Raw genomic sequence first — 27,103 nt, forward strand, 5'->3', positions numbered from 1 at the left:
CTAATTTCCTTGTCCATTTCCGTTTTTATTTCTTTCTGTCTGTGTCTCTTCGATAGTCTCATAGAAATATTCTAGCCTTTCTGACGTAGTTACTTGGGAAACTTTTATTTCTGCTATGACTCCCTTTTCCACCTGTTTCAAAGTTTCGTAAAGGCCGGTAAACTTTTTACTCCATGCTGCCTTAGTCGCTGTAAGGTCCTCTGCATTGTCCACAATTTTCTCCTCAATATTCTGAAAGTTTTTCTCCACCTCATTTTTGTATTTATCAAGCCCCTGTAGTACGTCTGTCTGGACTTTAGCGAGTCTCTCACTAACTTCGTTCGACATCTCAGCTAACGAACTTGTAATACCCGCCTGTATTTCACCTTTAAAGTCTGAGAAATTCTGTTTGACTGCTACAAGTTCACTTTGAATGGATGCTATTTTCCCATTAAATAATTTCACATCCATGTGCAGTTTATTAATGTTTTTGTCCGTCCTATTCTGTATTTCTTCCAAAGCACTTTTAAGATCGGATTTAAATTTATCCTGTCCCTCGTTCAGTTCTAATTTCAGTTTTTCATTATTCTCACTTAGATCCTGCCTCAATCGCTCCTGATTTTCACTAAGGTCCTGTTTCAATCGCTCCTGATTATCACTAAATTCAGCACTAAGTTCCTGTTTTAACTCCTGTTTTAATTTATCACTGTTCTCGGTCAGTCTAAGCTCCAATTTAGCCTGATTTTCACTAAGATCCTGCTTCAAGCTATCTTTCAAATTTCCTAACGCATTCTCCAAAAATGCACGCCATTCATCCATAATAATAAACTTTTTCAAAGAAACGGCAGTTCAGACCTCGGGGAGAATAATATCAGAGTATAAACCAGAGTCCAGTTCCACGTCTACTAATGAATTAAGCTCACCTCCTTAGGGGAAGATTTGTATATCATTTCAATAATATTTAACTATTAAAATCCGAAATGTTGCGCAAATGCAGTCGCATAAAAAAAAAATGAAATTTTCCTAATCTCCAAGATTTTGTTTCAAGCTTTCAACATGGCCCTTCCTAACTTTAACTAAAGTGCACTCTGCCACAGAGATCTGGGCTAATAAATGTTATCAAATAACCCAAAAATCCTATTGTCGCCGCATCTTGCTTATGTCCAAATTTTGGACTACAAGATCGAGTCCTTAGATTGGCGTCGCCGATAAAATTCGGGCCAAGCACGTTACGGGCGCCAAATTTGTACTACCTGCCCCCGTTTTGCCGGGCAGCTCAGCCGGTAAGCAAAAGTCCCAGAGGCGGAACGTTCGCTTACAGGCAACGCTAAATTATAGGGGTCAGGGACAATCTAAGGACTGACGACAAATGAAAACACTAAAAAGAAATGGGTTTTAACATTTATTAAATAAAATATCAGCACTTTCCAGATTCTATAAATATTTTCAAAATCTTGAAATAAAATATTTATCCCTTCCCTGCTGGAATGCACCCACAGTTCTCCATTAATTTTCATTCTGTAAAGATACGAAAGTGGGTCTTAATAAATCGTCTTAGGAAATGAAATAAATTATTATTTGAGAAAATCCTATCTCAAAATATCAAAAATCTGAATTATTTTCTCTTTTCAATTATTATTTACATTAACAATATTCTGCGATTCATTTTACCGTGAGTCAAATTTTTACATCAGACGAAAAATCAAATAAATCATTTCTATTAATTAAATATCATTCTAATTAATTATTTGAGCTTCAAATTATATAATAAAATTATTTTGAAATCAAATATCCAACTCATTTGATTCTTATTTTTACGTCAATTGACCTAGTGTTGTGCACAACTCACAATAAAGACTCAAAATTCTCGCCTTGTAGAGTTAAACATTTTACATTTTGTGAGCTTAGTTCATTGACGCGATCCTTGCTTAAGTATTTTCCCTCGAAGCAAAGATCCTAATCTATCTTATTCCGTCATAAAATTACTTAAAGATTCATAATTGAGCCAAATATGCTCTCCACAAAACAACAAAATAATCGAAACTTTACGCGCTCAGCGTACACCTATCATGACGAAATATAACTATGGAAATCACAATTACAAACAAAATCAGTCATTCATCCATCTCACATTCAAGCTTTGGTCCACGGTAATATAATTAAATAAATTTATCGAACCCTATCTCTTAATTTTTAATTTTAAATTTTATTTGAAATATGAGAGCTTCTCCCGATGACCATATCAGACAAGGGCTACCATTACGATCATCTGACGTGTGATTGCGACAGGATTATCACTTTTCCAATGAAATAGATTCCACAACGATGTTCCAGGATAATTTTACAGTAGAAATCATCACTAAAATTCCATAGAACTGCCTACAGTCACAGATAAATAAACATTCGCGCATACGGTCTATGAGTCACGACTTCGTTATTTTTAATCTCTTATTATCTCAAATTATTGATCAACATGTGCTGCATAAGAAGAAATTATGTTCAAAGACACACTCTCTTCCTTAACTGACTCATGTAATGGACACACAAATAAAATCCTATCTTAAGATCCATTTACAAGTCTCAAAAATACCAATAACAGTAAATGCAAAATTTGTGGACATTCAAACCACGACCAATATTCCAGGCCAACATCTACTTCAATATAGCACACATTAATCACTTATAAGCACAGTAATAATTACACTCATGACCTGTAAACATTCTATTAGACCGTAATAATGCCAATTATTGTTATTATTATTATTATTATTATTATTATTATTATTATTATTATTATACGCGCACGGTCGCGTCATCGCAGGCTATGGTTTAATGAAATCATAGATGACTCTATTCTATCTCGAATCTATGGTAAACCACAAACATCAAGGAAAAATCCTAAATTCACAGAACACGTCGATATTCTGTCCCAAATAATTCAAAAATTTATTCCATCATTATTTTATAAATTAATAACTATTATCGCGTGGGTCAAATATTTTTAACACTTTCCTAGACTTATCATGGGACAGTGAGAACATGTCACGAAGCACTCACACAAATAGAACAAATTATAGGTCCCAAATACACTCTCACACACATCAAATCTACCAACACCAGTGAAAGAAGAGTGAAAATCCTAACTACAAAGACTATTAGAAATGATTTCAAATATTCAAGCAAGGACTACGTCTACATAATTATTACAACAGAAAATAGAGGAAAATATAATTTAAAATCTTAGCTGTAGTAGACTTGGCTTCTGGACTCGGTTGATGATCAGTGAATATTTAACCAAACTCCATCTCCGATGTTATTCTCTCCCGGGCTGAATTATGCCTCACATTTTAATGATACATGGCTGCAGCAGGCGAGGACTTAGGACAATTACAAACTCCGTCGTAATGCTGAAGTTCCATTCTTCCGAACTATTTCAGGATTGCTGGGGATCTTGCGTCTTCTGGTGAAAGCTGAAACTAAAAGATCTGTCTTAGAAATAATTCCTAACACACACTCGATTCTTCAAGATGGCACAGTTTTACCTACTTTAAAAATTTTCCTCAGATTTATAAAGGTAAGGAAATCTGAACTGCGGCGTTTCCGATATTTCTGTGATATAAAATTTCCTCAGAAGCAGAAAATTTATCGTCTTTCCTCAAATGAATGCTGGTAATATTCCACGTCGGATACGCCGTTTCCAACAACACATGTGCTCAAACAATTATTCCCGTAGACGACTGAGCAACTGAGCGAATTAGCAGAACAGAATGCAAAAGAGCAGTGAGCAAATGAGAATGAGAAAGATTTCCCCAAGTACATGGGTATTTATTTCTTCAAGACGTAGGTGTGTTTGTTAATTAAATTTTATTGGCTGAGATTTTGCGATCGGGCTAACCTTGCGGTCCAATTGGTTAAATATCATGACGTCAAAATCTCAAAGTATTGATCACTTTTAATCTGGTCGGGTTCCTGTCCACGTGCCACCCCTCTGATGTCTTCAACAAGGCACAAAAAAAACCCAGACTCGCACACACGGCACGGGAAAAACCTGTTTCCCTGCTGGCTAGCAGACAGTGCAGAGTTGAAATCACCTTCCTGGATGATAATTTTATGCATTGTTCCACACCAGTAATAAAATATTCTTTCCATACAAACCAATAACCAATTTTCAAGGGTGCAGTGCCGAGTATAACAGCCAGACTGAACATAGGCAGGAAATAGCTGGGGAGTTGGAAAAATTTCTTCTTTAGCATGCCATACCTCTGGTTCATGTAGCCTCCGTGGCTCAGACGGCAGCGCGTCGGCCTCTCACCGCTGGTAACCGTGGTTCAAATCCCGGTCACTCCATGTGGGATTTGTGCTGGACAAAGCAGAGGCAGAACATGTTTTTCTCCGGGTACTCCGGTTTTCCCTGTCATCATTCATTCCAGCAACATTCTCCATTCTCATTTCATAGCATATGTCAGTCATTAATATATCACTGGGAGTGGCGACCCTATCGTACTAACAGCCTATATATATATGCTTCATTTATTACATCCCTGACCCAACCAATGACTGGAAAACAGGTTGTAGGTTTTCATTTCCCTCTGGTTCATAAATTTTCTGATACTGCAGGTACGTAACACACTGGTTTATCATAGTATTCCAGTTATTCGATCCCTACTCTAACGCGCTGTTTTGAATGAGCTGTATGGACACTTAGTAGTAGTAGTAGTAGTAGTAGTAGTAGTATGACCTGGTCTAGAATTACTATTTAAGCCTATTTCAAATTATAGCACCACAATTCACTAAATAACTCAAAAGTCAAACCTGAAAAGAGCCGTAAGAAAAGCTTCTTCCTCTTCACTTTTATTAAATTCTACATTCATTTAATTCCAAATTAGCAGTGAAGAGGTGTCTTCTCCTCTGGCTTGGAGGAAAAAATTGCCTCCGAATCAGATAGGTTTTTCCGTTGCCATTGTAGTGAATTGAGATTTTCCGACTCATCGGGTACTCCTCGGAAACAGATGAGTTAAAAGGCATAGTTTTTGCCCTGGGACTCTCCACTATTCGCCTCCTCCCCCCCCCCCCGCACCATAGAAAAAAAGACGAAGAGTGTTCACGGATCAGAACTGTCTGTGACTTGGTCATTCCAGCTCTGGAATTCCAGCATAGTACTGTTCGTTAAAAGTGAGAAAGTGTGTGGTCTTTCATTTGATGGAGTATTTCATATGAAAGTATTGCTTTTAATCGCGCCATTCCTACTGACGTCATTGCAATGACCTATGTTCATTTCAGTTGGAAAAACCACTAAGACAGTCTTTCTGAGGATGTACAATGGCTGGTGGAGAGTGAGTGTCTGCCATTATAATGAAAACTCCCCAACCTGGTGGTGACTGATGGTAGGCAAGCGGGCCTATCATTACAATGAAAATTCCCTAACACAGTCTTCATATGAGAAAAGACGTTTGGCGACTTCCCCGTCGCGTTTCTAGGGTAACGTTAAGAGCTATGCAATTTAATACAATCTTGCTCACAACGTGTACACTACCTAGCCTAGAATTCTGTATACAATGTAGAATTCCGTAGCGAAGCACGGGTACATCAGCTAGTTGGTATATATTACTGAACATATTCTCCACTTAAGGGTAAATCACAGTGAAACTGTTATATTGGAAGGTAGTCAATATTTGACATAAACATAAACACTACAAAAACTAAACTACGAAAAATGTGTTTGTAATTTCGTCCCCCACCAAATTTATGAAAAGTACAATATTTTTCCTTTCTAATTTTAACCAAACACTTTCCCTATAATGAATTACTTGAAGGTCTTTTATGAAAAATGTTTTCTTGGTATTCTTTTAAACATAGTCTTTGAGTGTTGCTCTTGAGATGTTAAACACTTTACGTGCACGTTTGTAATGCATTACCTTGTCCCTCTCCACCTTAATAGCCTTTTTCATAGCCTCCTTATCTCACTGCTTGTGTTTTCCCATCTGAAAATATTAATAAACATCATATAAAAAACAAATAAAATGAAGGGGGACAAAATTACGAACATTCTCTGATTTATTATAATGGCCGCAACAGTAACTCATGCCAATCACATCACAGTAGTGATTACATGGCAACTACACCACACGACTGAAATGCGGTCCAGTATTTCATACACATATCAGTGCGCACTCTAGGAATAACAGGCTCTTAATTTGAATGTTGTTCTAACTCAGCTCAGGATGAAAAATGAATCCTACCTTACTGATTTGTGCTTAGAGGTTTAATTATGCCTGATCTTGTATTCTTTAATAACTGGAATATTTTCCTTACATCTCAGATGTATCATTTTTCTACCATTTTCGATGCAAAAATAATAATCAGTCTATTTTTCCTTAAAAAAAAACACACCATTCATGGTCCACTTTTCTATGTTTGGAAGGGGGCATTTTCACAAACAAACAAAAAAATGAAAACTCTCTTAAATATCGATAGTAAGAGAGAAAGTAACGGTAAACCACGATCAAAGTCCCTACACAATTTCCAGGTGTACACTGGCCATTTCCTTACACAATTTCCAGGTGTACACTGGCCATTTCCTGTGAATGTCCCAAGATAGCTGGATCTAATCCTTGGTAGAATGCAGTAAGCCTTTCACTGTCTGAGCAAGCTCTAAGGAAAGAATTGGAAAAGTGTAATTCTGCCCTGCTTTTTTTTTTTTTTTTACTTCGACCACTGATAGGTCTTATGGCGACGGTGGGACAGAGAAGGCTTAGGAATAGGAAGGAAGCGGCCGTGTTGTAAAAATGGGAAACCATGGAAAACCATTTTCAGGGCTGCCGACAGTGGGATTCAAACCCGCTATCTCCCAGATGTAAGCTCACAGCTGCGCGCCCTTAACCGCATGGCCGACTCGCCCGGTGAGACCTGCTTTTAAAGTGCTAATATGCATCTAAGAACTTTTTCTATGGAGACATCACGTCAAAAAGAAAACTATGAATTCATGTTTGTCTACTCCTTAGTCCCATTTCCTGATCGGGGATGAGGTGAGATAAAGTGATATGGCATATTTTTACAGCCAGATGCTCTTCCTGATGCCACCCTCAGTTGAGGAGCTAACAAAGAAGAAATGAATGATGGTGAATGAAATTCGGTAAGGAAGTGGAAGATGTCAGCTATGGCCTACAAATGGAATCTGTGCTGGCTGACATTTGCCTGGAAGTGAAAATAGGAAACCACAGAAAATCAGTTCTCAGGACAGCCGATGGTGGGGTTCAAACCCACTCTTCTCCTGAATGCAGAGATTTCTTATAGATTTATTTCCTTTCTCTCTAAATTAAAACAGAGCTTTTGTTCACTAGGTTTTATGATTGCTAGGGAAATCATACGTTGAAACTTAAGTCCATCATCAAAACTCAGCCAGTGTGCCACATAAGATGCCTCTGCAGGCCATGCACTGAACCCCATCTACCCCAGTGATGAAAAAAAATGTTGTATTTACATACTCTTATTATTCTTTAGTATGCTCTTTATCAAGTTTAAAAAACTGCAAACAGCTAAGTCAAGCTGTCTCAACAATCTGCTCGCTCTAACAGCAGTTCTGCACTGAATTTCTTTGCTGGCACGAAAGAGCTACCCCAGCGAAATTCAAGTCGCTATGTTGACGATTGCGCTTTAAGCCTTCTTGTCCTGGGGGTGGGGGTGGGATGTGGGCCACCCTCGACATTCACAGTGTCTTACGATGGCATGCCACCTAGATTGGGTAAGGTATGCTAGTTGTAGTTGTTAACACTTGAAGTGTTCAGTGCCACGCATCAGAGGCTGCAAGAAAAATATCAATATGTTAACAGTATAGCCACTTGCACATCGTCTTGCTAATAAAATACAGCTATTTTATTAAATCAGTTGTAATTAAAGTATATTTTATTTCTGAATTTCAGTATGTATAAAGTTTTCGGGATTATTCATTGATGGCAAATGTAGAGTTTTTTTTTTCAATACACTCAGGGAAAATATTTAGGTTGCCCAGCATGAACACAGAGCCAAGTGCGACGTACAAGAATTTTGTATTTTGTTGATGTGCACCTGTGATTTTGCTTGTAGTGGTGGTAGGGACTGTAACTTTTTGTAGTGTTGTTCTTGTGTTCTGGGTGGAGTTTTCGCGAGTTCTGTTCCATTAATCGTGAATATAACAGTCTTATTCGTCGTGAGGAATATTTTTGCATGTCTGTCGTCGCTGTTCCTACATTCAGTAAGTGAGTGAAACCGCAAAATATCGTCTAAATTTTTCCCACTGAGTTTAGGTTAGGATTTTAAGTTTAAAAAGTCCCAGTACATTTCTGTGAATATCATGGCTATATGATTAAGATGCGTCTCTGGGTGAAACTGTAGGTACACTGTTTAAAATCTGCTGGAGCTTATATTATCATCATGTTGCCGTAAATACCAATTTGGAAATGGTAATGTGGTGGAGCTGTGATAGCTTGTTGTGTTTTTCTTTTTTCATCTGGGGTAACGAACTTGTTCACCGCATGCCACTGTTTAGGGGATTTAGGTCTCATGGGTTAGGTGTCCATATGTTTTGTGTAACGTAATTCAAATTAGGTGCCATCCAATCTTGTGTTACAGCTTTATGTACAGATGCAGGATCCTGCTGAAAAAATACACTGCCTTCAATTGTGTGTGTTGTCTGTAGGGGGATGTAGCCAGCAACATCCATCTAAAGGTCCTGTGGATGGAAGTAGGGTAATGTGAAATGTCCTTCGCTACTTAGCACTCCTAAAACCATCACAGCTGTAGAAAACTTGCGTGTCCATAACATGGGGGACATCACAAGGACCTACACATAACCACCTATCATTTCTCTTCTTCATCTTTCGATCCTAAAAATTCTTTCCACAGCAAAAAAAAACCAGAGCAGGCAGCTGCTTCTGGATGTTTCAACATTTTAGGTGATCACTTTCCTCAGAGCAGCCATTGTTCTTGTGTGTGCACAAACATGACATTTTTCCTTGTAACATACGACTTATATTGAATATCCTTATGCTGCACAATGCGGATTATGCCCTTCAACACCTGAAGATCTGTAGCAATGGCCCTAATGGACGTTTTGCGGTTCTCGTCAATAATGTTCTGCACCTGCTGTACAGATTGTGTTGTCCTGATGTTGTCCAAATTCTGTGAATGCTTCCTGCGTTTAGCTAAATGCAGCTCATTCCCACCGGAGGGTTCCATTGTTTTCTGAACTTTGTGCCCAAATACCCAGCAGCTTTCAAGAACTGTGCAAACTCAACATTGTTGTGCTTTGTGTGTATTGCAACATGCCTTTTCATCTCTTGTGTAAGGCTGAAATGACATTGATGCTCTACAAAGACAAAAATACATCAATTAGTGTGCGCATAACAGTAGGCACACATTACATGTCCTCAAATACCTGATGCATTTGGTAATTAGACCAGTATTGAAAACTGTCCATCTCATAACTTTAGATAAACAGAGGGATGTACTTGTGATTTTCAAATGGTGCTTGCAGAAACAACCCCTTCATCCTGATTACAGAATGCATAACAGATTTTTTCTTCTTCCTTTATCTCATGTATTTGAGGTCAGGTTTTCTCGTGTTGTGTTACGGAGTCACTCTGTCCTAGGTTGTTACTGCTGATATATTTGCAGTCATAATTTCTCTCTTAGTGTGTCCTCTCCTTTGGGTGAAAACTCTGTGAACAGTGCCACCTTGACAATATACTATCTGCGTCTGACGAGAAGTCTCAGCAGCTTGTAGGTATGGCACGAGTAACAGATACTACACTCTAAGCTACAAACATTAGCTATGAACACTTTGCGAGCCCTTTGAAACAGATGCACGCTCATTAAGCAGTACATAGTAAATGTGTAACTAAAGCACAATTACACCACCACTTTGAAACTTCACGACAGCACCTTAGTTCGCAAGAGTCGTTGCAGACGGAACAGATGTTTATTTTCAGACCTTGTGTCTTGAGATAGGCGCACGCGCAGCAGCCATACTTACCCCTCGCACGCACCTCTTACCCCGCATCAGCACAACTTCTCATCAGACGACCATAGCATTATATTGACTATACCACCTAATTCGGCTTTCCGTGAGCTCTGTGATAGGAGGTACTTAAAATCCATTGATATACTCATTTTTTCTAGTCCTTTGCATGTGCAGAATTAGTACTTATTTTATGTGAGTCACAGCTTTTCGTAGGTTCCCAAGCAAAATTTACTTTATGAAATGAAAGAATCTTAAATCTTATTTTTGGATTATTTTGGTATTTCAGAACATGTTCATAGTTTGGAATATTCTGAAGTAGTCAGGGATGTGTAAAGCCACAAAATAGTTCTTGCAATAATATTGGCTGAATAAGGGGCTTTTATGTGCCACAGAATTACCTGAGTAATATTAAGAGGTATAACACTAGTCCCAAAAGCTTGGAAATTATTGTGGTTTGCCACTTCTTCCCCCTCATTTTTTACTGTTCACTTTTCTGATTTTTACTCAAACCCGACCATGCAGCATCACATTCATGACTTTCTGATTCACTCAACTCTTGTACCTCTTTACACACTGATTTTAAATGGTTCTTCACAAACTGACACTTCTGACTTACTTTCACTCTTGCTTTTGCTCAGAATGTCAGAAATATCACCACTTGCCAACAACTCCTTTGATGCTGCGTGATTTCTACTGATGGAGGCAGGCGCGAGGAGGATTCACACTCTGTTGAAGTGAACATGAACTAGATGAGATGATATAACATAGATTTTTCTGGAGAAAGACTTCCTCTTTCAAACAATATATAACATATCATACCATCTCTTGGCAGAACAGCTAAATTGTGTACTCGAATTCGATGAAGCCGACGAGGCTCTCTCACATATATGTTGTGTCCTGTGTGCTGAAAGCCGTGAATAAATGCCAGTGAGTTAAAAGAGCCTCTTATATGCTTATTGGAGGATCTTATCTAGCCAAGAGACACCTCTTGCCTACCTCGGCATTTTCATTTTGTACGCGTTGTACAGTGCTTTTTTTGCTGTTTCACCTTTTGTTCCATAGAGTATTGTAATGCATTGAATGTACTAGGTATTAATATAATCTGTATATTAAAAGAGTTTACTAAAAACAGCTTTGTCTAATCCGTCCGTCCGTTCTACTGGACTGATTTGCTTCATTTCTGTTTTATTCTCTTCAGAATTACCTGCCGGTGAATCATGAGACATTGATAGGTCTCTTTAAGTTCAGCCGACTTTGAGTAATCATAAAATCAAATCATTAAATGATCACTCCAATAATTGCAGGTGAAGGCTCACCACAACCCACAATACATTCTGTACTTAGCTGGTTGCCAAGCGACTAATACTTTCATTAACATTCTGATATATGTGATTTTCATCCTTAGTAACGTCATTGCATGCAACCATGTTTGATTACTACCTGACCCGGGCGAGTTGGCTGTGCGGTTAGGGGCACGCAGCTGTGAGCTTGCATCCAGGAGACAGTGGGTTCGAATCCCACTGTCGGCAGCCCTGAAGATGGTTTTCCGTGGTTTTCCATTTTCACACCAGGCAAATGCTGAGGCTGTACCTTACTTAAGGTATCCCATCGTCGCCATAAGACTTGCCTGTGTCGGTGCGACATAAAGCCACTAGTAAAAAAAATTAGATTACCACCTGTCAAGCCAGGGAGTATACACTTCCTTTGATCACGGAAGAATACTTTTCCGTGCTAGATACTCTTTGATTCCCTGACCTTTCCCAGCTTCTGAATATACTCAACAGATGGCAGAACGTTCCTAATAACTTACATGCTGCTAAGAGAAAACATTCTATGTACACTCAGACGGGAAGGTATCAAGTTGACTAGCCTTCTGTATGACCATTAATAAAGCGCAGGGCAAACACTTGAAAAAGTGGGTAGTTTACTTACTCAGCCACGACCAATTGTATGTTGCACTATCTCGGGCAAGGTCGCTTGAAAATGTTAAGATCCAGATACGGCCGAATGGTCGAAGCACAGAGAATATTGTATGGAAAGAAATATTATAAACTACATTACCGGTGTTAAGTTCATAAAACTATTGAAAAGGACAGGCAAAACAATGCGACTATGACAGGCATATGAAGACGAGTTATCTGACCTATTTATAAGGAATGCTGCGGAGCAGCACGGGTCCTCTAGTGAGGTATAAAATGAATAATCAAAATGTCCATAATTATGGTGCCAGAGTTCACCGTAAGGATCCCTTGAATTTTGACAGAGCATGATAATTTTCTCTTCTCTCTCAGGGCATGTACATGAGCTGTGTATTGGTACGTCTGCTACAGGTCGTGCGTAACCCTCTGAAAACGATTCAACAGGTAGGAACTGCACCTAGGTTCTCCAAATACTTCTGCATGGATTATCATACACCTATATTCTGACTTGCCTAAGTACACCAAAAAATGTGTAGTATACTTTCAAAACATCAACAACTGCTGGAGACTTTCCTATATACATAAACTGATCATATAATAAAAGCCGTGGGACATGACAATGAGGCCTGAACTACCAATTGTAGTGAGGCTGGTGACCAATAATTACAATGTGTATCAACACAAATTGTAGACTCTCACCAACGACTTTGATACCACATACCTCTTTATACACTGATTCTAACACTTGGTTTAATGGTACTTTAGCTTGAGCTAACACGCCTTGAAACTGGGCTGTAGATTATTGACCACCTAGTTATGGATACCCACCCGTAAGTAACAGATTGTATACCTAGGTAAGCCTGCTGTAGGAAGTCCAAATGACTCTCTGACCATGTTGTAGCTTGACTCATCAGTCCATAGACTGGTTTGATTCAGCTCTCCTTGCCAATCTATCCTGTGCTAACCTTTTCATATCTACATAACTACAACACCCTAAATCAACTCCAATCTGCTTGTCATATTCATACCTTGGTCTATCCCTACCATTCTTACTGCCTACACTTCCCTATAAAATCAATTGAAGAAGTCCTGGGTATCTTAAGATTTGTCCTATCATCCTATCTCTTCTTTTTATCAGATTTAGACAAATTGATATCCTCTCTCCATTTCAATTCATTATCTCTTCATTCATGTGTCGATCTATCCATCTCACCTTCGGCATTTCTCTGTAACACCACTTTTCAAAAGCTTCTATTCTCTTTCTTTCTGAGCTAGTTAATGTCCATGTTTCACTTCCATACAATACCCACACTCTAGACAAAAGTCTTAAGAAACATCTCTCTAATTCCTATGTCATTGTTCGAAGCGAGCAAATTTCTTTACTTACGAAAGACCTTCCTTGCCTGTGCTAGTCTGCATTTTGTGTCCTTACTTCTGCCACTGTTAGTTATTTTACTATGCAAGTAACAATATTCATCTGCTTCCTTTAAAACTTCATTTCTTAATCTAATACTCCCTATGTCACCTTATTTCGTTCAACTGCACTCCATTACTTATGTTTTGGACTTATTTATTTTCATCTTGTACTCCTTCACTGAGACACACTCCATACCATTCAGCAATTTCCCCAGTACTTCTGCAGACTTGGGTAAATTAACAGTATCATTGTTAAATCTCAGGGTTTTGATTTTCTCTCCTTGGATGGTGTTCGGTCTCGTTTTCGAGTTGTTTACTCGTGTTGAACGAGGCCTAGTTCTTCCCATAGTCCACGAAATGTACTTCATCATTAAGTGCAAAGGGAAGGCCAACATAATGTACATTACATACTTCATTTATTCACAAAACTATTTACACTGTACAAAATATACATTAGGACGCGGTGGTCCATGATGTAGCGCACCAAACACAATACCGTTACTCACGCTAGTGCAAGTCTCGGAACTCACTGACGCCGGTGAGGTGCGTGACTCTGTCCCCCTTCCACTGGGGCTGTAGCAGTCTGATTTTGCTGACCTCTGACGGAAAAAGACACATGGCGTTCAACAGATGGTAATTCCCTTTCCAAATTCCTCTTCGATTTCCTTTACCACCTGGTCTGTATGAGCATTGAAAATGAGGGGAGACAAACTGCAGCCTTATCTCATTCCTTTATCGATTGCTGTTTTTTTTTTTTTTCTTCCTTCAGAACCCTCGATTCTTATCACTGCAGACTGAATTTTGTACAGATTGTAGATAATTCTTCTTTCTTGGTATCTGATCCTCATCACCTTCAGAATCTCAAATAACTTGGTCCAATCAACATTATCGAATGCCTTTTCTAGATATAGGAAAGTCATGTATGTGGGCTTGTCCTTAATTCGGTCCTCTAAAAATCAGATGTGAAGTAAGGATTGCTTCATGTGTTTCTACATTTCTTCTGAAGCCAAATTGACAACTCAGTTCCACTTGCTTTTAAATTCTTCTGTAAATAATGTGTTAAAATTTTGCAGGCGTGTGAGATACTAAACTAATAGTGTGGTAGTTCACACTTGTCGGCACCGTTTTCTTGGGAGTATGTATAACATTCTGACTAAAATCGGATGACACCTCTACTGTATTATACATTTTACACACTAAATGGAATAACCTCGCCTTGCTCATTTCTCCTAAGGCAGTCAGTAATTCTGAGGGTATGTCATCAATTCCAGGTGCCTTATTCCTATTTAGGTCTCTCATCAAAGCTCTGTCAAATTCTGACCATAAATTTAGGTTTCTCGTTTCATCACAACAGCCTCTTCTTGTTCCAGAACCATATCATCTATTTCTTTACCTTGATACAACTGTTATGTATGTTCCTGCCATCTTTCTGCCTTGTCTTCATTCATTAGAAGTGGTTTTCCATCTTAGCTCTTAGTATTCATACACCTTGTCTTCCTTTCTACAAAGGTTTCCTCGATTTTTCTGTATGCAGCATCTACCTTTCCTACAACCATACAACCTTCCAACATCCTTGCACTTCTCTTTCAGCCATTCTCTCTTAGCTGTCCTGCAATTTCTATCTACTTCATTGTTTAATCGCCAGTATTCTTTTTTATTTTCTGCCCTCCTCATATTTGCATTATTATACTTTTGTCTGAGTTATCCATTGATTGTTAGTTGGTCTTTCGTTTAATCCTGACCTTTCTTCAGAAGCCCTACTGACCTCATTCTTCATAACTGTCCATTCTTTGTTTATTGTGTTTCCTTCAGCCTTTTCCTTTAGTCATGTGCCACATGTTCCTGGAAACAATCCCTCGCTCTCTTTTCTTTCAACTTGTCTAGATCCCATCTCCTTGTATTTCTTCCTTTCTTCAATTTCAAATGGCATTTTACACCAACAAGTTGTGGTCAGAGTCCACGTCTGTTGCTGGGAAAGTCTTGCAATCCAGCACCTGGTTTCTGAAACCCTGCCTAATCATAATGAAGATTATTTGATACCTTCCAGTGTCTCACGTATACAGCCGCCGTTTGTGGTATTTGAACCAAGCAGTAGCGAGGACTTAATTATGATCGGTGCAGAATAGCTGAGTTTCTCTTTCATTCCTTTGTCCCAATCAGAATACTTCTACTGCATTGCCTTCTCTTCCTTGACCTACCCCTGCATTCCAGTCTCCCATCACAATTAGATTCTCGTCACCTTTTACATATTGTATTAAATCTTCTCTCTCTTCATATGTTCTTTTGATTTCATCGTCATTCACTGAACTATTCTGCTGTCATCGAGAGAACCAAAACTGACGTAAACAAAGAACATTATGTACCCATCCGCGGTCTTCACGTTGATTGGAGAATGACCGGGCTACTTCTGAGCACATGACAAGAACCACATGGAGTTGTCTAGGAGCTGTCATTACCTCAGCTGATTACTGCGATCACATCAGGCTGTTGCTGGGTGCCACTGATGTCAACATATAGATGAAATGCAATGATATTATGGATACGAAGCAAATTATATTCACTGTCTGTGAGGAGTAAACTGCATGCTAATGACATCACATCTTGATATTTAACATCTCAGAAAAGAAGTAAATTACGGAAGGTTGATGGATTTGAGGTTATGCACAAAATGTAAATACGTAATAAATAATTGACACTTTTGATATTTAATATTTCAGTTAAATGAAATATTCCAGAAGGGAAATACAGTTTTGAAAAGGCAATATGAAAGACAATTTAAAAAAAAAACCATTTTACCTAATCAGAATCGGATCAAGGACAAACTGCTTCCTAGTTGGATTTCTCTCTCTCTCTCTCTCTCTCTCTCTCTCTCTCTCTCTCTGATTAATGACAAGACGATTGGCAGTCCACGGCAGGTCGTCCGATCCCCAGAATCTCAGCTCTTCCGTCACCACATAATAAAAGGCACGCCACAGTATAACTTTTACAGTCACTAGAGTCTCCTTATATTCTGACTTCTACAAGTTTTATGATTACGCTCAACATATCCACTTACCATGCTCCACACCAACTGTATGGAGGCGAACTGAGATAAAGTTTCCATTGAGCCTTCACGAATGGACGATGTCATTGCAGTTAACGATCAAATATGGTGCGAACTGACCATGTCAAAGAGGTTAGAGAGTCAACAGGTGAGTCAAGTGTGAGGGCACGGGTACCCGGCATTCTTCATATTGAATTACTTGCTTATATTAATGACAATGAATCGGTTCTTGCATATTATTCTGACTGAAATTATTTGAGAAATTATATTTTTGACATCATGCACGTAGGATCGCATTTATGATTTGGCTATTTTGATTCTCCGCGCACGCGTTCTGTGGTACCATCGACCAATAAACGTTAACTTGAAAAAATGTTTATGTTTACAGTATGACTGGTTTTCTTGGTGGTGGCGATATAGTAAGCATATAGGCCTGCACTATTGTTGTAAGCATTGGTTTGTTATATGATTGCACTTATGGGTCTGCTATTTGCTTCACTGGGACACACAAACCTCCCCACTGCAGCAAGGTCACATGGTTTGTAGGGAAGGGACAACAAGATATGTGATGAAATGCAGAAGCACAAGGCTAGCTAGAATTATTCGCTAGTACACCATACTGCAATAACTTTATGTACTCTACCATAACCTTTGAAGAATAATAATATTGATAATTTGTAGAGTAGTCGATTAGAACATTCTAAGAAAAATTTGTAGAATTTATATACCAGCTGGCGGCCATCACATGTTTGTATGGAGACCTTCTCCCGCTTTGTCCTTATATGGCTTAGCCCACTCTGTCCAATCAGAAATGGAACATTTGCCGTGTTAAGGCAAAGCCTACTAGATACTAGAAGGCCTGGACAGAAAGCCAATTTCTTGCATTAAAAGCGGGTTAATAGTTTTTTCCTTTTCCGCCGCTAGGTTCGCGTTTATGTTCTGTTGTTTGGCATGAATTCTATGATTACGTGTGTTACAGCAACATGTTTTATGAGAAGAAATTACACATTAAACCATTTTATAAGGCAAGGCCTTATCTAATATGAAATGTGAAGAGTTTTGACGTTTTTTAATTTATTTGGTCTCATGATTTGCAATATATGGATGGTTGCTGAGATGCATTTAACACTTGTTTAGTTATGTGCTTCCAAATTACCGTGAAGGTGGTGGTGGTGGTGATTATTGTTTTAATAGGAAGTACAACTAGGCAACTATCCTCTATATAACACTAACCAGAGAGAAAACTTGGAAGGGATCCGACACGTCGAAAAATGAAAGTATCGGCCAAAGGAAGACAAGGGCCACGAAGGGCGTGAAAATGAAAGACTCCCTAGCCCACGGAAACCTAATAGTGTTGGAGTCGGCAAAGAACAAGAGTTGACCAAGGAAGGTCGGATAGGATAGATGAAAGTGAGGAATCCGGCACAAGTAAGTGGAAGAAATGCCAGGAGTCAGCTAAAGGCCCCGTGGTCACCAACCCATGCTCCAAATTTCAGAGCCCCTGGGGCCAATTACCGTCAAGTTTCTCTTTCCATTCTATAGGTTAAAAATTAAATAACTGGAAAGGAGGTTCAACCTATTCAATACTCAAAAGAAAGAAACGTAGCAATCACATTTCTATTTAAATGGGACCGGTTTCGACCTTAGTCTAGGTCATCATCAGCCATAAAAAACATATAAAATGTTTATGAATGTTGGTCAGTTCCACACTCTGTTAGGCACAAAGACACGAAATCACATTCTGTCCTGCACAAAGTCACAACACTACTAATCAACATACGAAGATCAAAAAGGCTTGAATTCGCAGACGAACAGATCTGTAGTAGAAAGCCGCCAGCTCCCAGTGACCAGCGCGGCACACTCAAGGTCACGCGCTGCGGCCAAACACCAAAGTAGAGTGGAGAACGTTTCGAAGGTCCAGAACCTGTCACGGCTGCGGGAAGCCAATTACGTATATAAAAATATACGACGCCAATTAGTACAACTGAATGAGCACCCGTACTCCAGATAAGTTCTTGGTAAACAGTTGACTTGAAAAAACATTTTTTTCTTCTCTCTACAATTGTTTTTTCAAGTCAACTGTTTACCAAGAACTTATCTGGAGTACGGGTGCTCATTCAGTTGTACTAATTGGCGTCGTATATTTTTATATACGTAATTGGCTTCCCGCAGCCGTGACAGGTTCTGGACCTTCGAAACGTTCTCCACTCTACTTTGGTGTTTGGCCGCAGCGCGTGACCTTGAGTGTGCCGCGCTGGTCACTGGGAGCTGGCGGCTTTCTACTACAGATCTGTTCGTCTGCGAATTCAAGCCTTTTTGATCTTCGTATGTTGATTAGTAGTGTTGTGACTTTGTGCAGGACAGAATGTGATTTCGTGTCTTTGTGCCTAACAGAGTGTGGAACTGACCAACATTCATAAACATTTTATATGTTTTTTATGGCTGATGATGACCTAGACTAAGGTCGAAACCGGTCCCATTTAAATAGAAATGTGATTGCTACGTTTCTTTCTTTTGAGTATTGAATAGGTTGAACCTCCTTTCCAGTTATTTAATTTTTAACATCAATAATTTCAATACGGAACAATGAAATTTTTATCTTTAAATTCTATAGGTTAAGATAGTTTATTGTTGCGAGCCTAACTGCATATCTGACACAGCGAAGAAATATACACAAATATAAATGTTCATTTTTTGTTATAAAGATCCGAGATTACTGGAGAAGTGGAGACTTGCTATTTCTCGACAGGGCAGCAGAAAAGGATATCTTTGGACTCCTAATGATAACTCCAGAATATGTAGCTTGCACTTTGTCGATTCAGATTACAGTGTAAGTACTGTGAGGGGAATTCTGCTCCCCGACAAATGCCGACGCAAATTCGTCTTCTTCTAAAAAATGTATTAATATTTACAACGCGGACGTTAGGATACCTCGAAAAATGTAACCTTGTCCGAAAGCTGAAATTCCTTACCGCTCCAAAGTTTAAAGAGTCGTTTCAGTGCCGCGACTGTGATCAAGCACACATCACATACGTTATAATTACAAAATTTTTCAGGGCTGTTCTTGATAACAATGCAAAGAAAGTGACTAATGGCTGTAATTTATTAAACAAATTCAAGAGCAAGCCTCTGAGCAGAAAAAGTGTTGAAATTATAGAAATAGGGAAAACTCAGGTGAGTACTTCTATTTATTTCCCTATTCTTTATGTTTGTGTGATAAACAAGTGCAAAATGAAAAAAATCTATGAAGTGTAGTGTGTTCTAAGTCGTTTTATATTTTTATATCTGATTCACGCCAGGCATAATGAAAGTAAAAATGTATTTTTTCGCGTTATTGGATGTATCTTCAATATAAGGATATAGACAGAACATGAGAACAACAGAACATAAACGCGATCGAAGCGCCCATTGCCTGAACTACTTTGTTCGCCCAGAAATGTGTCGGCTTGTCCGGGCCTTCTATTATAGCGTAGGCAACGGTTAAGGTTCCAGCATGACAGTCTGGCAACCACACAATTCATCTGGGTCTTAAAATAGCTTGCTACGGGGTTGTCCATGGACTTCTTCACCCAAGACTTGGATTCTTCTTGAGTCGCCAAAAATTTCCCGTGATATACAGTCATATAATTTACAAAGTTTATTCCACTCAATACTGTACAATAATTGCAATGTCTATAAATACATTACAATATGTTATCAAGGGACTAGTTTCGACCCTATGTGGGTCATCATCAGCCTAACTAAGATACACTTACGGATTTGCCGATGTCCTAAAACAAAATTACATTGTGGAAATAAAAATTAAAAGAGTGAACTGTGTATGTGATGCGATAATGTACATATAAAATGGTGGAGTGATGAAATCTGGAATCAGAAACAGATCAAAAGATCAACTTTCTAGATCTAACCATCATAAGACATCCAGATTCTTTAACCTATAAAATTTATGGAAAACCCACCCAATCCGCAGTTACTCTTCATCAAGATTCAACTCACCCCCAACCTCACAAAAGAGCGTAGTTCACCGAGCATTCAACATACCCATGGCCAAGAAAGATCTTTCCATTGAATTGAATACTATTCGCGGTATAGCAAAATTCAACGGCTTCGGTAGCCACTTTATAGAAGGTATTATCAATAGGCATAAATTTCATCCCAAAACAACACTTAAGAAAGAACTATCTAAATACGAATCCTTTTCCACTTTCACTTTTAATAACAAAATTCATAAGATCACTAATATTTTCAAGAGAAAAGGTGTAAAAATTGCATTCAAAACCAATAATAACAGTACACACATTCTACATAACACGTCACACATCAACAAGGTCAACAGGTACGCAAAATCAGGTTTTTACAGGCTCAAATGTAACTCCTGCACTAATATTTCTGATGTAGGGAAAACTGGAAGAAGTTTTAATATAAGATATTTGGAACACATCAACGCAGTCAAATATAAGAAATTTTCGACTATCAGCCAACATATGGTCGATTACAATCATAAATTCACGAATATTAAACTAGACATGGACATTCTTAAATAGCTAATAAGGCCCTCTGCTTAATATAATTGAGAATTTTTATATACATCTGGACCAGTACTTTAATGCAAACTATAACCTTAACGAAATAATGGAAAAGTCCATACTTTATTTGATTTATTCAGATTATTTCTGATTATTTCAGAAAAAACAATTTAGCGGATCAAAAATCTTTCTTTAAGTTAATTAAAGGTCCTCCGTTGATACAATCACCATCTTTCCCCCACCCGTCGGCCCCGCCCCCTCCCTTCGCACGCTACCTGCTCCACTGGGTTGCTCCTCCCTTCACTAACTTTCTTCCCCTCCTATTCCATGCCATTCTCATGCACTCTACCGGTCATTTAGTTCACATTGCGCACAAGGTGAGTACTCATGTTTTCTTTTCTTTCTTCGTTTGCCACCATTCCCTCCTTTAAAATATCTTGCGTTAATTCTAACTTTTTCATCATCAGGTTCTATTGGTTCCAACTTGGATTGGGAATTTTTTTCTCATACCACAGCAAGAATCCATTACAGTATATTACAAGAATGTTGTATGGTTTTATCTCCATTTAATTTCTGTAACAGAAATATTGGACCTTAAGCAAGACAGACAATGTTCAACATTCAATTCTCCACCAGAAGATGCACCTGAAATATAGAACTTAATAGAAGTATCTGGACTTTGCATTCAACTGGCATTTTATACTTTTAATGTGCAATTTTAGAGTATTCACTAAACAAGGGCATATTTCAATCATCATTGTAAAAAATCAGGTGTTACTATTCTTACAGTCTAAGTGTAATTGATGTAAAACCTGAAAAATTTTATTTGTCATTGATCAGTACAACATTATTTTATCTATCAACATTTCATCACTCGACCATTTTATATGTACATTATCGCATCACGTACACAGTTCACTCTTTTAATTTTTATTTCTACAATGTAATTTTGTTTTAGGAAATTGGCAAGTCCATAAGTGTATCTTAGGCTGATGATGACCCACATAGGGTCGAAACTAGTCCCTCGATAACATGTTGTAGTGTATTTATAGACATTGCAATTATTGTACAGTATTGAGTAGGTAGAATAAACTTTGTAAATTATATGTAATCTTAATTCAATACGGAACCCATAATGAAATTCATAACCTTGAATGTACAGTCATAGTAAAAAATATTCTTGCACTTAATACTGAAACAAAAATTACTTAGTACACTTATTGTCATGTACATTGTATAACATCAATAGGTTAGCTTTCTGTACACTATGTAAAGATATGTAAATCATAAAACATACAATTGATAGACATCTCTGTCATTAATACATAAATAAATGAAAATACCATGATTTCATACTCATAAAAAGTATTCGTACAGTCCGGTTTTACTTTCATTCCCCACTGATTTTTGTCCACATTTAGTATTTAGTTGGCAATCCTTTTGATTTTATAATGGCCTCAAGCTGCCTGGGCATTGAATGAACTAGCTTGGAGGTGGAGGTGGAGGTGAAGGTGGGCTCAATTTTACCCCCATTCTTCCAAAAGAGCCATTTTCAAAACTAGCTTTGATGAAATATTTCTTGTGCACAGTCTCTTTTTAAGATAAGCCCACACATGTTCAATTGGATTCAGATGCAGGGTTTGAGGGGTGTTACCATATATTTGGGTGCGTTGTATAAAATCCACAGTCGTGTATCAAGCGCCGTATGCTTTGAATCATTATCCTGCATTAATACATAATTACCCAGAAGTCCCATTTTTTCGGCACTAGATGCTAGATGTTTCTTCAAAACTTCAATATGGTATTTACGGTCCATCTTTCCATCTATGAATTTTAAGGAACCTACTTCAGCTGAGGTCATGCACCCACAAACCATTAAACAACCTCCACCATGCTTCACTGAAGGAAGCAGATTTTTCTTCCAGTTCTGTGTTCGTTTTTCTCCACACCTTTTTGTCATATTCTTCTTGAAAAACAGTCAATTTACTTTCATCCGTAAATATAACTCGATCCCAGAATTCTAGAGAAGCCTGTTTATGGTCTGTAGCATATTGTAGTTTTTTGTTCCTATTTGCTGGGGTAATTCAAGGTTTTTGCCTGGCATTTCTACAATGATACCCATTCGTATATAAAAACTTTTGAATTGTGGAAGCACAGATATTAAGTTTTAAATCATTTCCTAGTTCAGACCTCAGTTTTGCAGCACTGATTCTAGGATTTTCCTTAACTTTCCTGAGGATTAGTCTTTTAGTTTGATTGTCTGGATTGCATGGATGTCCACATCTACGTGCATTATTGATAGATTTTTCTCTCACCATACCTGTCAATAATTCCCTGAATTGTAGATCTTGGTCCCTTCACAGTTTTCTATATTTCCGAGAACGATTTACAGGAATTATGAGCCTGGATTACGATTCTTCTCTCTTCTTCTGTTGTTTGTTTCATTTTGCGGCCCATCTTACTGATTGACTGTATCACTTGTTGTTGAGAACAACTGAAACACAGCTGACTTGGTACAAGACGTGACCTTTACTGCTTACCTGCGTTGCAAGGAATGTTATCAAGGATTTTGATGTGAAATAAACCATCTGTACGAATACTTTTTATGCATATATATTTCGAACTTATTGGACGACACGTTTGTTAAAACAAACATTTCTAAAATATTATTGTTATTTCCAGTATGTAGTCATAATCATGTTTCGCGAAATACCGAAATATAGGAAAGTAGTGCAATTGCTAGCAGCCTATGGGCAATGCGTCAACTACATACGACAACATTGCTTAACGTTTAAGGTGTGTGTATACTTTTTCCCATGACTATATTTCCAACTGTGGAAATAACTCTGTTTCTCAACTACCTGTAAAAAAAAAAAGAAAAAAAAAAGAAAACTACTAGGCTCTAATATGGAGACCTTCCATCTTCAGATATTACTGCATTAATACACAAAGAAAAGAAAATTAATAATCTTGAAAATATTTTCTCAACATAAAAGGAAATCTTCTTGGTAAAGTTCCAAACAAACGAGCTCATGAGGAGGAGGACAGTGATGTTGTGCAATTACGCGTGAGGAAGTGGAAAGGATTGTAAATAAACTCCATTGTCATAAAGCAGCAGTAATAGATGAAATTAGACCTGAAATGGTGAGGGATGAAATGGCTCATAGAGTAATAGGATTAGCATGGAGTGTTAGTAAAGTACCTTCTGATTGGACAAAAGCAGTAATTGCATCTATCAATAAGTATGGGAACAGGAAAGATTGCTACAACTATTGAGGTATCTCATTGATCAGTATATCAGGCAAGGTGTTCACTGGGATTTTGGAAGGGATGGTGCGATCAGAGGTTGAGAGGAAATTTGATGAAAACCAGTGTGGTATCAGGTCAGGTTTCAGGATCAGATTTTCAGTATGTGCCAGGTAATTGAAAAATGCTACGAGAGGAATAGAAAGTTATGTTCATGTTTTGTAGATTCCACATGGTGGTCTGCCATTTTAAGAAATGTGAGGAAAATTTACAAAATTATAAGTATTCATTTGGTCTGAATAGATTATTTTTTTATTTTTAAAAATGTAAAATCCAATCTTCGGCAGAAAATGAGCCCTCACAAATCCCAGTTCTAGGTCTTAACCATTATAAAAATGGCTATAGGATCCATACCAAATCTTGAACTCCATGCCAACCTCACCGTAGACATTATACGCAATGTGGCATGCTGTGAATGCAAGAAATACTTAATTGCCATTGGTGTAAGAAGTGGTTTCAATTCTTCGTTCTTCTCTCATTCGTAGTACTGGCTGGTACACAGTGCTGCACACTCAAAGAAATGCTCAGGGAAGTACTTCTGGAAGTACATTGCTCTGATTCTAGGCTCTTACAACTGTATATCATTGTTCCCTTCACACTACTCCCACTAAATTGTCCTTTAAGTTTTGTTTTGACTACATTATTAACTTCAGTTCGTCTTTAGGTGTGTTTTTGTTATTTCTCAAATATTAATTCAAATGAACTGACATTGTTTGGTGCTCTCCTCACAAATTCAACTGTCCTGGTTATTCATTTTAATTTTCACCCTTTTATGCAAGAATTGTAAAATTGTGTCTGAAGCAATTCAAATTATTAAACCATCATTTCAATTGAACTATGCATGTTATTTCATACTGGTACTTCTATTTGCAGAATTTTATAAAAATTGGCCTATTATTTAAGTGCAGCCTGCGTTCATGCCCAAGGTTTCCAGTGCGGACCTCGACCCCTTACTAATTGGAAACCCCCGATCTAGAGAATGCATATGACAGAGAACCATGGGAAAATATGTTTACCATACTAAGGGATTAGGAATAGATTATTAAAATCAGTCAGAGGCATTTATGTGGACAATTGGGCTGCAGTGAGAATATTGATGGTAGAATGAGTTCTTGGTTCAAGGTACTCACAACACTAATCTTTCACCTTTATTATTCATAGTTTACATTGATCATCTGCTGAAAGATATTATGGGGCAGGGAGGAATTCAGGCAGGGAAAAATGTAGCAAGCAGTTTGGCCTATGCTGACGACTTGGTATTAATGGCAGATTGTGCCGAAAGCCTGCAGTCTAATATCTTGAAACTTGATAGTAGGTGCAATGAATATAGTATGAAAATCAGCCTTTCCAAGTCTAAATTGGTGTCAGCAGGTAAGAAATCCAAGAGAATTGAATGGCAGATTGGTGATATAAATCTGGAACAGGTAGATAATTTCAAGTACCTGTTTAGGATGTGTGTGCTCACAGGATGGTTAATATAGTATGTGAGATTGAACCAAGTTGCAGTAAAGGTAATGCAGGTAGCTCACAGTTGCGATCAACAGTATTCTGTCAGAAAGAAGTTAGCTCCTGGAGGAAAATATCTTTACATCGGTCTGTTTTCAGACCAACTTTGCTTTGTGGGAGTGGACTCAGGATATCTTATTCAGAAGTTAGAAGTAACAAGCATGAAAGTAGCAGGAATGATTGCTGGTAAAAATAGGTGGGAACAATGGCAGGAAGGTACTCTGAATGAGGATATAAAGGATAAGTTAGGAATGAACTCTTTGGATGAAGCTGTACGCATAAACCGGCTTCAGTGTTGGGGTCATGTGAGGCGAATGGAGGAGGATAGGTTACCTAGGAGAATAATGGACTCTGTTATATAAAGTAAGAGAAGTGGAGGGAGACCAAGACAATGTTGGTTAGACTCAGTTTCTAACAATTTAAAGATAAGTGGTATAGAACTAAACAAGGCCACGGAACTAGTTACCTATAGAGGATTGTGGCAGTGGTTAGTAAATTCAGAGGTTTGTGGACTGAAAGGCATAACAGTCTATAAAGATTATGTTTGTATAATAACGCATTGTAATAAATACAGCATGGGGGTGTGATATATGTACTATTACAGTATACCATGTCTCATATAAGTTTTGTAGCTTTTGTTTGTTTACATTGCATCTCAAGTAGTAGTTTCCTTTCACTTCCCATGAATCGGTCTTCTGGAGCTAAGTGTAATGTTCTTAATAGACCAGGACAAGTTTTTTGTTTATTCCCTGTAACTTTCAGACAATTGAATAATGATTGTTGATACCCTGGCTTCTACGGTGGAGTTATACTGGATTGTTCATCTTCCACAGGATCCATCGTTTCACTTGAGTGTGGCGTGGTGCCTTGGTGACCACACCAAAGAAGTTAATAGTGTTCTACCTCAACTGCAGCTGGTATTTCAACAGTTCCTGAGCACTCATCCTAACAACTGGAGTTTCACTGTTGACTCTTTTATGTGTAAAAGTGGTAATAAACTGTTAGCTTTTCATCTCGCACCTGCATGAGGTGTGCCATGTTTGCTTTCTTGAGAAGTGTATTTTAACTTCTAGTTTTACTATTTGTCATATTCTTTATTTTGGTTAAAATTGTATGCTATTTAACAGTACCTTATTTCTGTGTTTGATATCCCTCATCTGCTTCCCTATTTGTAGATCTTTCCTACTTGAATGAATGGCCAGCAGTGAGACTAGTTGTATTTGCTTCTTGATACAAAAATGAAATGATGGTAATGTTGTGATCCTCAAAGGATCTTATCCGCAAAGCGATACAACTAGTACTCCGTTCTCAAAATATGATTGCATCTGGGTGCGAATCCACGGGGCAAGCTGCAAGCATGTCAGTGCACCAAGTAGTCATCACACGAGTTTCGTATTACCGATAGAAAGGA

The 27,103-nt window shown here is 38.1% G+C and overlaps 1 protein-coding gene across 1 annotated transcript in view; it reads left to right on the top strand.

Moving 5' to 3' along the window:
* The window catches only part of LOC136857411 (U6 snRNA phosphodiesterase 1), a 97,477-nt gene extending 70,661 nt beyond the window's left edge, over positions 1–26,816 (top strand). The window contains exon 6 of the mRNA XM_068225174.1: positions 26,526–26,816. Within this exon, the coding sequence (XP_068081275.1) occupies positions 26,526–26,720 (195 nt within the window). The 3' untranslated portion in view covers positions 26,721–26,816. The remainder of the gene's footprint in view (positions 1–26,525) is intronic.
* The last annotated feature ends 287 nt before the right edge of the window (positions 26,817–27,103 follow it).

The sequence above is a fragment of the Anabrus simplex genome, chromosome 1 (assembly GCF_040414725.1).
Source record: "Anabrus simplex isolate iqAnaSimp1 chromosome 1, ASM4041472v1, whole genome shotgun sequence".
NCBI lineage: Eukaryota > Metazoa > Arthropoda > Insecta > Orthoptera > Tettigoniidae > Anabrus > Anabrus simplex.